Below are 17,722 nucleotides of genomic sequence, written 5' to 3'. Positions count from 1 at the left end.
CTGGCTCAATCGGCAAGGTGTATCGGGAACACCCGACCAGTTGATCCCCATCTCTCGGGCAGAGTGGAAGAGGGGCGATCTGGGTCCTGTGTACCGAGGGCATTGTGTGAAGATGTGATCCAAATCTTCGGGAACCTTACACCACTCGCACAATCCTGTTGGGTGACAACTTATATGTAAATTGGAGTTTCGAGCACAATGTCCGAGTCTGAGCCTGTAGAGGATTTCCTGGTCTTTTCGGACGAGTCGGGGAACTCGATGAACACTCGCGAAAACTTCTTAAGATATGTTCCTCATTCCGTTTTATCCCAAGTGTTCTCTTTCACGCTCTTCATCTTTGTCTTAATTCCCCCTCCTTGCTTCGGAACAAACAAACAAACAAACAAACATTTTCATTCAAAACAAAAAATTCATGAATTCATTCTGCCTCTTATCAAACTAGATCACGCGATATCACGTGATAACGGTCCGTGTGGCACGATATCAAAAGAGCAACTGAGTCTGCGATGGAGGGCGGAGTGGGGCTGCGAGGTCAGACGGAGATGTGGGGTTGTGTATTCATCCACGCCAGACCACCCGCGGTTGAGCGAAACCGCGATGTGGAAATCCGCCATTGGGGAGGGTGGGGGGTGTATCTTCAAAAGGGGTGTTTTAATCAACCAAAACACCTAATTTTCATTCATTCACTTCCTTGGACTTCCCGTAGTGTGCATGCAGTTTCAGGCTGCTAGGTTTCATGGTTTTGGAGTTATGAAGGACACACACACTTACTAGTATACAATATGGATAGAGTGGTAGTCGTAGTAGTAGTAGTAGTAGTAGTAGTAGTAGTAGTAGAAGAAGAAGAAGAAGAAGAAAATGAATGATAAATACATTTTATAAATGAGAAATTACGATCTTTGCACAGCGATTTATTCATTTTCTAAATTCATTATCCATTCATGAAGGCAGAGAGGATTGGGAAACACGTAATCTTGGGAGAGGAGGTTAAAAGATCTCGATTCCATTGGGTGTTTGTGGAACAAGGTGAGATTACCTGGGGATGGAGGGTTTTCGGGTCGTTTCCTTTAATCCAACATGAACAGGTAAATGTTTGTTCCATGCCACAGAATGTTTTGGTGATTCTGATGTTCTCGAGCAGCCAGGTAGAATAATGTCCACTCCCATCGTGCCAGATTGTTACATTTTCCAGGTTCCCCAGGTAAAGGGACCGCACAGTGAAAACATCTACCTGGAGAAATACGTGCACGGCAGGTGGTGTGTTCAGTTAACTAAGCAGCTAGCTTGCGCTTGCCAATCCAGTCGTTGCTTATCAACTGTTTCGAATGGAGTGCTTGCTTTAGTGCTTAATTGCCTCCTGATGAGTGCTCTGCATGAAACGTGGTAACTGAATAGACCCATCACAACATCTCATGTGGTAAGGCATCAAGATATTTTGATCATTTTATGCACTGTATGCTGTATCTTGTTCAAGTGTTGTGTCACTGATTACCTGATTTCGTTCAAAAGGATTGTAATGTGTTGATGATTCTTTAAGATGATGTGTTACACACTCCAATGCTCCACACATCGTGATATAAACATTGGAGTTGGTGCCAGCTCGGTTCTCCCATCCTGTTTTTGTGGAAATCTTGTAAATCTTGCAATTCCGTGACTCCTGGATGGAATCTGATAGAAATCCCACATCGTTAATACCCCAAAGATGTTAAACATGATGTTCAATGTTATTTTGACTTTAATAAACTACCAGGATGAGCTTACTACGTATAACGGGCTTACAACCTCACTACCGAAACCAGATCGTGTGAGATACAAACGGTGAGCAAAACGTGCAAACAATGCCCCTAAACTCATACACCTCCTCCTTGTGTGTAAATATACAATGCATATTCACTCGTCAAAGGAAAACTGGGCGTAGTGGCATGCACCTGTAATCCGGCTACTCGGAGGCTGGGTTGGAGGATCGCTTGAGGACGGGCGCTCTGCGCTGGGCCACGCTATGAGAGGGTGTAGGGCAGCCCGGAGTCATGGCGAAACCCAATCCTTATCCATGTGTCATAAGAGGCGACCAGGGTTGCGTAAGGAAGGGCATCCGGCGTAAAACCTATGCCAAATCAGTATGCGGATCATAACGGATGATCCGCTGTGGCGACCGTAACGGGAGTAGCCGAAAGAAGAACAACATTCACTCGTCAAAGGATGCGACGTGACATGTGGGGAGAGAGAGAGAGAGAGAGAGAGAGAGAGAGAGAGAGAGAGAGAGAGAGAGAGAGAGAGAGAGAGAGAGAGAGAGAGAGAGAGAGAGAGAGAGAGAGAGAGAGTGAGAAAGCGAAAGCGAGAGAGAGAGAGAGTGAGAAAGCGAAAGCGAGAGAGAGAGAGAGAGAGTGAGAAAGCGAAAGCGAGAGAGAGAGAGAGTGAGAAAGCGAAAGCGAGAGAGAGAGAGAGTGAGAAAGCGAAAGCGAGAGAGAGAGAGTGAGAAAGCGAAAGCGAGAGAGAGAGCGAGAAAGCGAAAGCGAGAGAGAGAGCGAGAAAGCGAAAGCGAGAGAGAGAGCGAGAAAGCGAAAGCGAGAGCGAGAGAGAGAGCGAGAAAGCGAAAGCGAGAGAGAGAGCGAGAAAGCGAAAGCGAGAGAGAGAGCGAGAAAGCGAAAGCGAGAGAGAGAGAGCGAGAAAGCGAAAGCGAGAGAGAGAGAGCGAGAAAGCGAAAGCGAGAGAGAGAGAGAGCGAGAAAGCGAGAGAGAGAGCGAGAAAGCGAAAGCGAAAGAGAGAGAGAGAGCGAGAAAGCGAAAGCGAGAGAGAGAGAGAGCGAGAAAGCGAAAGCGAGAGAGAGAGAGAGAGCGAGAAAGCGAAAGCGAGAGAGAGAGAGAGCGAGAAAGCGAAAGCGAGAGAGAGAGAGAGCGAGAAAGCGAGAAAGCGAAAGCGAAAGCGAAAGCGAAAGCGAAGAGAGAGAGAGAGAGAGAGAGAGAGAGAGAGAGAGAGAGAGAGAGAGAGAGAGAGAGAGAGAGCGAGAGAGAGAGAGAGAGAGAGAGAGAGAGAGAGAGAGAGAGAGAGCGAAAGCGAGAGAGAGAGAGAGAGAGAGAGAGCGAGAAAGCGAAAGCGAGAGAGAGAGAGCGAGAAAGCGAAAGCGAGAGAGAGAGAGAGAGCGAGAAAGCGAAAGCGAGAGAGAGAGAGAGCGAGAAAGCGAAAGCGAGAGAGAGAGAGAGCGAGAAAGCGAAAGCGAGAGAGAGAGAGAGCGAGAGCGAGAGCGAGAAAGCGAGAGAGAGAGAGAGCGAGAAAGCGAAAGCGAGAGAGAGAGAGAGAGAGAGAGAGAGAGAGAGAGAGAGAGAGAGAGAGAGAGAGAGAGAGAGAGAGAGAGAGAGAGAGAGAGAGAGAGAGAGAGAGAGAGAGAGAGAGAGAGAGAGAGAGAGAGAGAGAGAGAGAGAGAGAGAGAGAGAGAGAGAGAGAGAGAGAGAGAGAGAGAGAGAGAGAAAGCGAAAGCGAGAGAGAGAGAGAGAGCGAGAAAGCGAAAGCGAGAGAGAGAGAGCGAGAAAGCGAAAGCGAGAGAGAGAGCGAGAAAGCGAAAGCGAGAGAGAGAGCGAGAAAGCGAAAGCGAGAGAGAGAGAGCGAGAAAGCGAGAAAGCGAAAGCGAGAGAGAGAGCGAGAAAGCGAAAGCGAGAGGGAGAGCGAGAAAGCGAAAGCGAGAGAGAGAGCGAGAAAGCGAAAGCGAGAGAGAGAGAGCGAGAAAGCGAAAGCGAAAGCGAAAGCGAGAGCGAAAGCGAGAGAGAGAGCGAGAAAGCGAAAGCGAAAGCGAAAGCGAGAGCGAAAGCGAGAGAGAGAGAGAGAGAGAGAGAGAGAGAGAGAGAGAGAGAGAGAGAGAGAGAGAGAGAGAGAGAGAGAGAGAGAGAGAGAGAGAGAGAGAGAGAGAGAGAGATATGCGGAGTCGTGATCTCTCGGAGTCGTGATCTCTCGGAGTCGTGATCTCTCGGACACAACCTCATACCCAAGTTATGATCTCTCGGACACAACCTCATACCCAATTATGATCTCTCGGACACAACCTCATACCCAAGTTATGATCTCTCGGACACAACCTCATACCCAAGTTATGATCTCTCGGACACAACCTCATACCCAATTTATGATCTCTCGGACACAACCTCATACCCAAGTTATGATCTCTCGGACACAACCTCATACCCAAGTTATGATCTCTCGGACACAACCTCATACCCAAGTTATGATCTCTCGGACACAACCTCATACCCAAGTTATGATCTCTCGGACACAACCTCATACCCAAGTTATGACCTGGTTACTTTATATTGTAATAAACAGTTTAGCCTTTGCTGTTGTTGATTGTTTGAAAACGCCCAATGCGCAATGGTGTCGGAAGTACGGCAACAGTGGAGTTTTAAAGAAACCAAATTGACGCGGTACAAGTGCGGGAAAACAAAACAAAATGGACGGCGAAATTGCGGTGCCAAGCACACCGTCGAATGCCACCTTCACCGTCCAACCTCTGGCACTATTCGAGTGGGATAAATGGACTTGAAGATTCGAGAGATTCCGACTGGCCAGCAATCTGCATACTTCGGTTGAGAAAAAAACCAGAAGAGCAGATTGGTATACTATATGGGGGACGAAGTAAGTGACGTGTCGAGAGGATAGAGCTCCGATGTGAACGAACTGCTGCAGGACAGTGTCGTGGAAGAGAGCTTTGCCAAGTTTTTCGTGCCGAAGAAGAGTGTAATCTGCGAGAGGGCCAGATTTAATCGGAGACCCGTAACAGGCCACCGAGCCAAGAGACTCGTTTGTCACATCCTTATATGCGCTAGCCGAAAACTACAATTATGGGCCACTTCATGATTAGCTCATCATGGATAGATTAGTCGCTGGACGAAGAGACTCTACACTGTGAGCAAGAATGCAGTCGGACAAGGATGTAACCCTTGCGAAAGCCATAAGTATGGCGAGGCAATCGGAGAACATAAAGCGGCAGCAGACAGATATAAGGGGCGATGTGAACAGCACTATAGATACTGTAATGACCAACAAGCACAAACAGATGTACAAGGCAAAACCACATGCGTCAGGCTCGGCCAGCTACACAGCAGAGCAAGCAAGATCAGAGAATCTTCCCAACATGCAGAAAATGGTGAACACATACAAGATGGCGGTGCCCAGCGAAAGGAATAGCATGTCACACATGCGGGAAAAGGGGAAACTTAAGCAAAGTTTGCAAATTGGCTGAAGCGGTGCATGCTGTTATGGAGGACAGTAGCCTTTTCCTGTGTACAGTCGAAGCAGGAGAAAACCCGTGGTTGGTTGAAATTCAAATAAGAAATAGTAAAGTGAAGTTTAAAATCAACACAGGAGCTGACGTAACTGTCATCCCTGAGAATGTGCACAAAGGCATTATAGAGGAGTGTAACAAGTACAAGGGAGGGAACGAGGGCAGCCTGACCAAGGCCCAGAAACCACTGTTTGGACCAGGGGGAGTTCCTCTCTTCATGCTGAAGGTTGCCAGCGGAATGCTGAGCAATGAGAAGACTGCAGAAGAGGATATTTATGTCATCAGAAATATACATACATCTCTGTTAGGCAGGCCAGTGATAGCCAAGCTAAATTTAGTGTCCAGGCTAGATAGCATTAATGCTGAAATGCTAAAGGAGATTTATCCACACACTCACACTCTCATGATGTCTCTCCAAAAGGATCATTTGGAAACACCCCCCGCCCCCCCCCCCCATCCACTTTCTCAACAATCCTCTGGAAGAAGTCCTTCTTTCAAGCTTCTGGGTCTCACTATCTGCCATGACCTTTCCTGGGAAAGCCACATTTCCAACCTTGCCTCCAAAGCCAGTCGCCGACTGGGAATCCTCCGTTGTGCAAAGTCCTTCCTCGGCCCACCTGAGCTCCTGACCACTTACAAAGCTTTTGTCCGCAGCCTGATGGAGTACTGCTCTCCTCTCTGGGCTGGTGCTCCTGCCTCCCACCTTTCTCGGCTTCACGCTGTGGAAAACAAGGCATTTCGGATCATTGGCATCTCCTGCGATGAGGCTGAGTTTTTGGGCCTCTCACTCTCTCACCGCAGGCAGGTCGGTGGTCTTTCTGTCTTTTACCGTCTCGTCTCCAGTCTTGCCCCCCCCCCTGCTCTGTCTGCGATTTGTCCCCACCATATTCCGCAGGGCGCTCAAGGTCCGCTAACACCCCGCTTCTGGTAAAACTACCAAAATCATGAATCATTCCTCACCTTCACTCTTTCATTCCACTTTTTCCCGCCTTTGGAATAAACTCCCTCACTCTGTTCAATCCCATTCTTTCCTCTGGGCCTTCAAAACAGCTGTTCACCACACCTCTTATCATCCAAATCATCCAATCCTCGATCTTTTCTACCCCCGTTAATCCACTCCAAACCCACCTCCTTCAAATTCCCTGCTTTCTTTCCTGAAACGCCCTGTAATATCCATCATGTATTCTCCATGTTTCCCACCCCATCCCTCTCCCTTCCACAGATCTCCTAATATCTTTGTTCCCCACTGTTTTGGCCTTCCCACTCCCGCCCCTCTTGTCTCATTTCCCCCTTGATGTGCGTTGTGTGTTAGCTCTCATACGAGCCTTGACAAGGTATAGAAAACAAAAAAAAAATCCAAAGATATGCAGTGGTCTCGGGATGGTTCAGTGACCATACACAATTAAACTGAAGCCAGATGCGATGCCATTTTCACCGAATACACCCAGACAAGTCCCACTCCCTTTTATGGGAAAAGTGAATGAGGAAATAGAGCAAATGGAACGCATGGGGGTCATCAGCAGAGTAGAGGAGCCAATAGACTGATGTGCAGGTATGGTTGTGGTGCCAAAGAAAAACAAATCGGTTTGCATCTGTGTGGCTCTGACAAAGTTGAATGAGGCGGTACACAGAGGAGAACTACATTCTAGCTTCAGTAGATCAAGCCTTCGGTATGCGAGCAGGAGTGCAAAATTTCAGCAAGCTACATGCTAACATGGGATTCTGGCAAATACCACTCACTAAGGCGTCAGCGATGTATCCTACTTTTATTACTCCCTTCGGTAGATACTACTTTAATCACTTGCCATTTGGAATTGCCTCAGCCTTAGAACACTTCCAAAACAGAATGGAGACTGAAGTCACAGATGGTCTTATTACGGTGTAGCATGTCACATGGATGATGTTCTCATCTGGGGTATAACACAGGAAGAGCGTGACGTTAGAATGCACACAGTGTTCGAGAGAATTAAAAAGGCAGGGATCACACTCAACACCGACAATTGTCAATTTGCAAAGCGTGAAGTGAAATTCCTGTGATTAAATATTTTCAGTGGATGGAATGAAGCCAGACCCAGATAAAACACAGCGGTCCAGGAGTTTCCTAGGGATAGTAAACCAGCTGGAGAAGTTTGTCCCACATTTATCTGTGAAGGACAAACCACTTATAAACCTGCTGGTAAAGATAAACAACTGGTATTGGGGAAGTGAACAGCAAAAAGCATTTGACATGTTAAAATTAGATGTTTCCTCTACACCAGTGCTCGTACTCTACGACCCAAACAGGGAGCGGAAAATCTCAGCAGATTCATCATTCTTTGGACCTGGACAGTACTCCTGCAAAAAAGGAAGAACTTTGGACAACTGAAGCATACGCTTCAAGCTCACCTATGGTGATGAAACGGTGTTACACTCAGGTAGAAAAAGAAGCATTAGGCCGAACATGGGGATGTGAGAGGTTCAGAGACTATCATCGGCAAACACTTTCTGCTGGAAACAGATCACAAACCACTTATGAGTCTGTTGGGATCTCAAGCCCTCGATGCATCTCAGCCAAGGATCCAGAGATTTCGGATGAGACTGATGAGGTGCTCCTACACAATCTCACATGCATGAGGGACAAGCCTGATGACAGCCGACACACCGTCACGCACACCAGTGAAAGACAGTGGGAGCAAATCTGACACAAAGCTGATGGAAGATACTGACATCTACATTGACACAGCCATTGAAAAAAAACTTACCTGCAAGTCCAAGCTATCTGACAGATCTCAGAGAGCAACTAAACACAGACAGCATGCGCTCAATGGAGATGACACTGTGCACAGAAGGATGGCCTGATCGTAGTAGACTGGACGGAGTGCTGAAACACTTCTGGACTGAGAGAGCAGTTTTAACGCTACACAACGGACTTCTGCTAAAAGGGACAAGGTTAGTAATTCCCTCTGTGATGAGAAACAGTGTCCTCAAAAAAACTACGCAAGGGACATCAGGGAGTTCTCAAGTGCAGGCAACGTGCTGGACAAACAGTTTAGTGGCCAGAGCGAAGCTGTCAGTTAAATTAACAAGTTCTGAATTGCAGAAGATTCATTAAATAAATTACTTTGAGCCTTTAACACTGACCAAGCTACCTGATAGACTTGAGCATAGGTTAGGGGCACATATGTTCACAGTGAACAACAGCAATTACTTATTCATGGTAGATTATTAGCCACCGTTGGACTTAATCCGAAACGGAGGCTTGTGGATTTGGTCTCGATTTCCGTTTCCGTGTGTGCGTGCATGCATCCGCAACCATATCTCGGACATGTATGGACCGATTTTATTTGTACTTGGCAAAAAAGACAACACATGATGGTAAATATATGAGGCACCGTGCGGAGGAGTGATGTAAGGGCCACACCGGCCATTTTGGAGTTAATGCCATATAGCACTATTTTAACCCTTACCCTATCATCGGAGCCTATCATCATCATATCATTAAAAAAAAGTCGCTTACATCACTCCTCGCTGAGCCTCAAATGCACATTTTGTTTCACGACGCGATCAAAGATGGCCGACTGGCAGCCATTTTAGTTGTAAAACAACATGATGTTGAACACGTCCTCAATCATTTCTTGGAGATGTATTTACCGATGTAATTCAACCTCGGCACACAGATAGCGAATGAGGGCTAAACAAATGCTCGCCTTGTTTTGTTTTGAGATCAGATCCAAGATGGCCGACTGGCAGCCATTTTTGTTACTTCAACATGTCCCCAGCCATTTGTTGGACATACATGGTCCGATTTTGTTGAAACATGGCACAAGCACAGTACACGATGACATACACTTACACCTAACTTTATTTTGCAAGCTGATCAAAGATGGTCGGCTGGTAGATTGGCGGCCATTTTAGTTGTAAATAAATAATGGCGAGCCCTTTAACTCTGTACAGCAAAATTACTAAAAAAACAGGGTCTATGACATTTTATGTCTTTTTGTTTTCCTTGTTACTCATGATGTGTGGACGTAGCACAACCCACCCCCACAAGGTCTGCACACATAGTTATCCATCTGAAATGAATATTTGCCCATCATGGAATTCCGGAAACACACGTTACAGATAACAGTCCACAGTTTTCAGGGGGAGACTTTGCAGCCTTTGCAGGGCACTATGGGTTCAGCCATGCGACCAGCAGTCCCAAGCACCCTCAGGACAATGGGGAGGCCGAGTGAGCTGTTCAGACAGTAAAAAATAAAACATCTCCTGAAGAAAACAGTTGACCCATATGGAGTATTGCTTGCATCCAGAGCAACTACCCTGTGGAACGGGTACACCCCAGCACAACCGTTGATGCGTCTTCAGCGACGCATCGCTGTTACCATTTTTCCTGCAATGTTGGATCCAGTTCTTTCAGACAAAAGGTCAGTGGATATCGAAGAAAGGGAGAAGAAGTGAATGGACGCCAAGTGCCTCGACAGGAGACACTGGGTAAGAAACCTGGGTGAGCTCACACCAAGGATGAAAGTGTGGATCACAGATGCAAATGTTCTGCACATTCGACTCCTCGCACATACTTGATCGATGTAGCACGTGGGACAGTCAGGAGGAACCGGCATAATCTGGTGTCCATACAGGTGACGGAGAATGCCACTGGAGGATCCAGAGCATCGGACCAGCCATTGGAGGCTGTACCAGCTTCACAGACTGCACCAGCACCGACTCCTGCAAGCAGATGGGTCGCGTCCACCATCAGGACAAGGTCTGGGAGAGAAATAATCAAGCCTCAGAGGCTTGATTTGTGAGAGACTGATATGTGAGAGACTGAATGGCCACGAAACTCGAATCGCGGCACGTCGCCCACCGGACGGACAATTCTGTCGTGACCCTTTCAGACCAACGCCGGGAGCGAGTCACGGGTTGGCCCTTCGGCCTCACCACGATCGAGCCAATCGGCCCCCCGCGTGGGATAGGGTTGTTCGCCAAACTCGACCTACCTAAGTACCCATGCGGAGGGTAGACCGGGCGATCGCACCTCGCCGCAGGTCGACTCCGGACACGGGCCACTTAAGCGATCCGTTCCGTACTATCGGGATAACCGAGCGGTGTTATCGTCGGCCTCGATGGTTCCGATTAATAATCGGACGTATTAAGCCCACTACCAACCCTTTACGTGAAGCAAGATGGAGATTCAATTAAAGAAAAGACGAAGCAAAACGGGAAAACAGTTCAACATGATGCACATTTATTCCGCGGCACACGGAGAGCACACATATACAATTAAACAGAATGCACATAAAGCAATTGCAACAAAAGAAACACAACAATGCAGATCTACAACCGACTACGCGTACACACGGCAACACTTACACAGTTTTACTTCACCAGACTGGCGCCACACACACACGTTTACACAGAAACAAAAGAAAAGGGCCACCCTCAAAGACAAGGGGGCAGACGGGGCCTGTGGGCCTATATTTGCGCGGGACCTGAAAGAGCGGTCAGGTCCGCGAGACCGGGTGGATCCTACCCGTGTCTTTGTGATGAGCCGCAAACGTGGCAGCGCGGCGGTGCCCCGACTTCGTGCTCCTTTGCGGGTTTCGTTGGCACTGCTTGGAGTGGGGTGGGAACGGGGCCCCCTTTTTGCACTATATCAACGCGGGGGAAAAAGGGGGGGGGAATTGTTGATGCTCTGGGGAAAGAGGATAGCTGGCTTGCTTGGGTCCCGTGACGAGCGATTCCACCGCGACCTCGTCGCCAACCGCCGTCTTCCTTGCCTCGGACCCGAACTCCTCGGTCTCTTCCCCAATTCTCCTCAGCCGACTGCAGCAAACCACCTGTACGCCTTCGCCTCCCGACTCCACTCCGCGCTCCAACCCGACTCTGCCCAAAACACTCTCCGCTCTTCTGAGGCCGACTCTGCCCAAACCGACTCTGCCGAGACCGACTCGACCCAAACCGACTCGACCAAAACTGACTCTGCCACTGCCACACTCTGCCCTCCAACCAAAAAACTGACTCTCCCAAAACCGACTCGACCCAAATTCGCCCCGCGCTCGGTGCTTTATAGGCCGGCAGGAGAACCCATATGCAAATTTCTGGATCAGAACGAGCTCGGGGGTGGACCCACGCTCGCCCATTGGACGGAGAAAAAAGGGGCGTGAGTCTCCTCTGATCCTCGAATTTGCATATATCGATTCCACTCCGACGCGCCTGGAGGCGGGGCCAAACCTCCCCGCGCTTGCTGATTGGACGGATCAGAAGTGGGCGTGTATCATTCCTGATCCGAATTCTCCTCAGAAAGACTGCTATTTGCACCCGCGGCTCGGCGCGCGTCCCGCACGAGGCCAGGACAGCCTGACGCTCGGTGCCCACAAGCGGTGCGGGAATGGTTGCAGAAGGAGAGAGGTGAAGGTGGTGGAGGGTTTATGGTGGTGGTTTATGGCCATGGTGCCGTTTGGAATGGCGGTGATGCGATGTTTGGGGGAGCGAGTTGTGAAGGTAAAGATCTTGGCTGTTGGCGTTGTTGTTGTTGTTGTTGTGAAGCGGGGTTGGGGTTGGTGGTTGTTGTGTGATGGCGGTTGAGACGTGGTTGGTTCAAAATAAAGATAGAACAGAAAAACGGCTATCTCAAAGGGTCGCAGCCCGAATTAATCACATTTATTCCCTCTAAACAACGGGTTTGGGGCTAACTACACATGTACTTACAGAGATATCTCACCTATGGGACCTGAATGGTGGTTTGCGAATTTCCACAACCGCAACAATATTTTTTATTTGGAAAATATCAATATTTAGAAAATGTTTTACATTTAGAAATGTACAGAGCTTTAATGCAAAGCCTGGATTGTCCACCCTTTGCTCTCAAAGGTGAACGTATATTAGTGTATGGATCTGAAGATCCCACTTTTGTGCGAATCTTAATCTCTACTTTAAGAGAGCTGTTCATCTGTGTGTCCATCACTATTTTTTCTCAGAGATGGCTGAGAGGACCTTCGTCAAACTTTCAGAGGTTCATCAGTGCCGGACCTTCATCAAACTTTCAGAGGTTCATCAGTAATGGACCTTCGTCAAACTTTCAGAGGTTTATCGGTGCCGGACCTTCGTCAAACTTTGAGGTTCATCAGTGCCGGACCTTCGTCAAACTTTCAGAGGTTCATCAGTGCCGGACCTTCGTCAAACTTTCAGAGGTTCATCAGTGCCGGACCTTCGTCAAACTTTCAGAGGTTCATCAGTAATAGACTTTCGTCAAACTTTCAGAGGTTCATCAGTAATAGACTTTCGTCAAACTTTCAGAGGTTCATCAGTAATGGACTTTCGTCAAACTTTCAGAGGTTCATCAGTGCCGGAGCTTCATCAAACTTTCAGAGGTTCATCAGTGCCGGAGCTTCATCAAATTTTCAGAGGTTCATCAGTGCCGGAGCTTCGTCAAACTTTCAGAGGTTCATCAGTGCCGGACCTTCGTCAAACTTTCAGAGGTTTATCAGTGAGTGTCAGGGAGTGTTTTGGACCCAAAAAGACTTTCTTTGAATTACTTTTATTTTAAATCGTTCCATATTTTGCCTTTGTAGCTATGTGAAAGGTAATATTAAATGATCCCTGACCTCATTCCCAAGTGTGTGGAGGGAAGTGTTTTCGGCACCCACAAAAAAAGAGAAAAAAAAACATTTCTTCAAAATGCCAACAGGATCAGAAGAGCACCGGGCAATGCGGGGTACACTCATATACGAACGAACACCATCATGACTCGGCAATCCCCAATCTTTCTTTCCTTCGGCTATCACATCCATTTATACATATACCTTTCTGCATATCGTTTTGTATACATTTGATGGGGTGGCATTTTTTTTTTCTCCTGATGTCATGATGTAATACTCCATGATAAAGTATTTTTGACTATACTCAATGATAAAATGTCTTGAAAGTTAAAATGTGAAATATACCTCCAGATTCACCTGAGATGTAGAGGAGTAGAGCTGCTTCACATGAAGACTGAGTAACAGCTCCTGCTGACTCTTCCTCTTGATCTCCTGAAGTACAAAATGATGATGTGGAATCACATTCCGTGAGATTTCCAAGTGAAGGTTGATTCAGACATCTGTACAGACCAGAATCTCTCTTTTCCATCCTGTTGATTTGAAGATCCCCGTTTGGTAGAATCTTATGATGGTTCAGCTTTGTGTTTTGTTTTTCATCACAGTCGATATCATAACAATCGGTATGATTGCAGCTGATCTGCTTCTCAACCACTCCATCCAAATCTGCATCCCTCATCCACCGTACCCAGATGGAATTCCGAGTCCCGCAATCACATGGTAGGTTCACACAGGTGTGCTCGTTTACCCCCAACACGGTAATCCTGGGCTGCACCGAGCAAGTGGACTGTCCAAAGATCAACATCAAAACCAACAGCGAATCCCTCATCCTATCTGTTTTCTAGCACTGCAGCAGAATGACTGAACTCGAACCACAAAAATTATTTTACTTCTGGACCGTGTTATGTCCAGCAGATGGTCATAGCGTGTCCTGGTGGTTTAAGATAACGTGGTTTCATGTGGAAGTGCCGACCACAAGTTTCACACAGGTTCCTTTCTCCTGAATGATTCTCAAACATTCCTTTTAAAATACTTATTTTTGGGAACTATCTCCCTCGTGATACAGAACATCAATGAGAATGGCACTCGGTAGAGCGCATACCTCTGCCAGGCTAAACAGTTCAAGTATTGTATCCCACTGATAGGCCAGATCTGCATCCATACCTTAACCAAAATCTAATCAGCTTGTTTGTATCACCTACGTAACTAATCCTCAAAGTTTTGTCAGAATCCATCCACAACTTTTTGAGATATCATGCTATAAAGCGTCTCGTTTTTGATGCAATCTCTCAATGGGGAAGAATCAATTTAAAATCTCTAGTATCCGGATCTGGATCATCACCAAAATCAAATAAATTCGTCATTGTCACACACCCAACTTGTCCACCAAGGTTCGTGTGAATCTGTCCATAACTTTTTGAGATATCGTGATATATTGTTACGGGGCTGGGTATCGGTGGTGAGCACGATCGCTAGAGGGAGCAGTAGAGTCGGCTCCACCGAACACACCGGAATTGAGGTCGTGCCTTTTGGATAAGTCCGAAAGGCACGAGTCCCTTACTGGACCATGAATCACCAATAATTCGAAAGCGTGGGGTAGGGTCAATTGCCAAACTTCAATATACCTAATTACCCACGTGGACAAAGCTACCGGGGAATTCACACCCTCGATGGACCTCGAGCGGAATGAGCCGTTACCGAGCCCGAACCGTGTGTAACCCGAGCGGAGATTACCAAGGCCCGTTGGCCCAAATGAACAATTTACGGCCTCGCTATTTCTCAATACACACCGTGCCAAGCCAATGAAAGAAACACAGAAACGAGCTGGAACATTTAACACAAGGGATATTAATTTATTATGAGGCAGGGGAGCACGCAAGAAGGCAGAGTTAACCGAATAATGAAGGAATAGCAATTTATGTTCAAGCACTTATGCAGTTTTACTTAATAGACTGGCGCCACACACACACACACACACACACACACACACACACACACACACACACACACACACACACACACACACACACACACACACACACACACACACACACACACACACACACACACACACACACACACACACACACACACACACGCGTACACCCAAAAAGGAACGGACCAGTCTGGTCTTTATTGGAGGCCTCCAGCTCGAGGAAAGGTGAGCTGGAGGTCAGAGCCTATTCTCGGACCTTTCCGCCTCATGCGGTCTTTGACGAACCGGTGAGGCAGGACTCAAACCCGCCACACAATGCCGCTCCAAGCCCAGGCAGGCGATCCTCGCGGGACAGGATCGCAGGCACACAGGCCACAAGAGAAGACGCTCTGTTGGCGGGACCCCAGGAAGGCGACGACTGGCCTCACAAGACCACCAGACGTCCGAAGACCGAAGACCAGAAGACAATTCCTCCGAAGACCAGAAGACAACCACTTTTCGAAGACCAGAAGACAATTCCTCCGAAGACCAGAAGACAACCACTCACCCTTTGGCCCACGCGCGCTTCTCTTATCCCACGCTCGCACTCCCTCATTGGGCAGAGAGTGAACGCTCTATGCCCATATTTGGAGCCAAGCCAAAACGAAACGCTTGTTCCCATATTTGGAGCGAAGCCAGAGCGCAACGCTTGTGCCCATACTTGGGGCGAAGCCAGAGCGTAACGCTTGTGCCCATATTTGGGGCGAAGCCAGCACACCAATGTCCAGAGAAACCCCGCCTAGCACACTGGAATCCACCCACGTACGTGCTGACACGCACGTGTGCAATGGTGCCGGTGGATGATGGTGGAAGGAAGCGAGGGCAGGTGTCGTTGTTGGTAATTTAAATCCAAACTATAAAAATAACTCACAGCGCACATACAATTAATCACCCATTAAACATAGGACGGGACCCAAACTAGAAACACATACTTACCGATGTAGCTGGTCTATAGGACCTGGCTATTGTGTGCAGTAAGCTTCCAAATTCGCAACACTATATCGTTTTTGGCCCGATCTCTCAATGGTGACGGATCACTTAAAAAATTCTCGTATCAGGATCCAGATCTTCACAAAATCAAATAAATCGAAAAATTTCATCAACTAGTTCTACCTTGCACCTTCTTCGCTTGTTACTGATGTGGTTTACCAATGGGGGTCCTTTTGAATACGATTGGTGACCCTCAAGTGTTGTTGCAGAAGGCCCTCGACAGATGGTCTATACCATGGGGTCTTATGGGATTAAATATTGTAATGGGGTCTTTAGGGTCCACAGCATCTTAGGGGTCTTAGGAGTCTAAATGGTCTTAAATGCATACTTTAATTACCTCTGCCACAGGAGGTGGATGGAGGTTATGTTTCTCCCCTGTCTGTCTGTCTCTCTGTGAGCAGGACATATCAAAAAGCTAGAGATGGCATCTCAGGACATCTCATCTCACACTGCAGACGACAGGTAAATGTAGTTGTACATGATATGGCTTTTGGAACATTTGCTGATAACCTTTTGAAAATTGCAGCAAAAAACATGGATCATTCCAGAAATATTGAGTTTGTAACATGTATGGGTTTCCACATCTAAAAACCCGTTGGAGTTCCTGCTAGATCAAAGTTGTGTAATTTTTGTGAGTAAATTGCAGGCCTTAATACACACTTCAAGCTGAAATGTGGTTGCGATAGGTGTTGCAGTGATTTTGAAATTGTGGGAAACAAGTCAACCTTCCTTTCCTCTGAACAGACAGGAAATCTTTCTTTCTCTTGTCTTCTAAAATGTATTCTGGTGTTTTTCTCAGGTCAGACGACCTCAAACACCCGCATCAACCATCCAAGTGGGAACGGAAGTCAGTTTGTATTTGTTGACGCACTCTCAACTCGAACACAACTCGGTCTCGTCAGAGTGCATACATCCACCAGGTTGAACGGTTTACGTTTTGTATCCCAATGATAGGTCAGATCTGAAGTATTTTTGTTGAGAGTGAAGCGACGCACTCTCAACAAAAATTGTTTTCGACCCTTTCAAGGATCACTCTACCACAGGGTTGTCAGATAGTTCATCATCCTAAGCTGGTGCCAATGCATCACTCGGATGACATCGTAAGAGTGTCCTTGAAGTTGTTAATTGTAACTGTGTGAGAAGTCACTGTGAAGGAGGGCTGTGCTCACGCCACAAGTCAGCTTTGGCTTGCACTGATTGTGTGGGTGCAGGAAGTGTAAAAATACACTGCCACTGACCAACAACACCACCGCCTGCGGGGTGATGTGCTTGTTGAAGTTGACAAAGACGGGGGTGATGACATAGTTTTCGATGAATAGTTTAAAATGCTAGTAATTTGTTGTATGTTTTTTTTGTTATTTCAGATTGTCTTCACTTATCTTCAACTACTGCGATCATTTATTTCCTGTTCAATGCTTGATAGACCTGATCATATACCCTTTGAGATTTCTATACATTTGTGATGGTAGTTTAAATTATTGGAATCTGGTACGACCCTCGGATTCCTGGAACAGCTTCGTTCCCCTCCGTTAGACCTTCTCAATGATGTAATATCAATATTGGGAGCTTCAATGATGGGGATACCAAAATGTTACTGCATGCCTCCATGATCGGTCTCACTCGGCATTTGTGGAGCTTGACGAGTCTGATGGGAAATAAAAATGAAATGAATTTGCCAATAACATTGGATCATGGGATGTCTTTTTGTGCTGCTTAAATGTCCAAGCATTCCTCACATCGTCACAGGGCTGTTATTAGGCCATAATTGATGACAGCACATGGCACAGAGCCTTCTCACCAGATATACCACACAGATAAGGATCCAGTCCCAATAAGCCCTATACCCATGTTGGCTCACTCTCCCTGCCCACACCTCTCCAGTGCTGAGAGCCAAACCTGCACCTCAAGTGGCTT

At 47.2% G+C, this 17,722-nt stretch overlaps 1 protein-coding gene and 1 long non-coding RNA gene across 8 annotated transcripts in view; one reads left to right on the top strand and one right to left on the bottom strand.

Moving 5' to 3' along the window:
- Nucleotides 1-17,656, top strand: part of LOC147031045 (uncharacterized) — a 56,579-nt gene extending 38,923 nt beyond the window's left edge. Inside the window, exons 2-3 of the long non-coding RNA XR_015056646.1 lie at nucleotides 16,210-16,270; nucleotides 16,608-17,656. This is a non-coding gene — a long non-coding RNA (uncharacterized LOC147031045). The remainder of the gene's footprint in view (nucleotides 1-16,209; nucleotides 16,271-16,607) is intronic.
- LOC147031044 (uncharacterized) overlaps nucleotides 1-17,722 on the bottom strand; it is a 40,126-nt gene that overhangs the window by 15,858 nt on the left and 6,546 nt on the right. For 3 of the 7 annotated variants that reach the window (XM_085875722.1, XM_085875723.1, XM_085875724.1), the window contains exons 2-3: nucleotides 1,493-1,668; nucleotides 1,037-1,231 (exon numbers count right to left, since the gene is read on the bottom strand). In XM_085875722.1, coding sequence (XP_085731848.1) covers nucleotides 1,037-1,231; nucleotides 1,493-1,570 — 273 coding nt within the window. In that variant the 5' untranslated portion in view covers nucleotides 1,571-1,668. Of the gene's footprint in view, nucleotides 1-1,036; nucleotides 1,232-1,492; nucleotides 1,669-7,074; nucleotides 7,180-13,203; nucleotides 13,695-17,722 lie in introns of those variants that run through there. The other 4 variants (XM_085875719.1, XM_085875721.1, XM_085875725.1 and 1 more) reach the window with 3 other exon arrangements.

Source organism: Eptatretus burgeri, chromosome 3, assembly GCF_056783735.1.
Source record: "Eptatretus burgeri isolate ZD-2024b chromosome 3, Ebu_testis_v1, whole genome shotgun sequence".
Lineage (NCBI taxonomy): Eukaryota > Metazoa > Chordata > Myxini > Myxiniformes > Myxinidae > Eptatretus > Eptatretus burgeri.
This window is presented reverse-complemented; position numbering and strand designations above follow the sequence as displayed.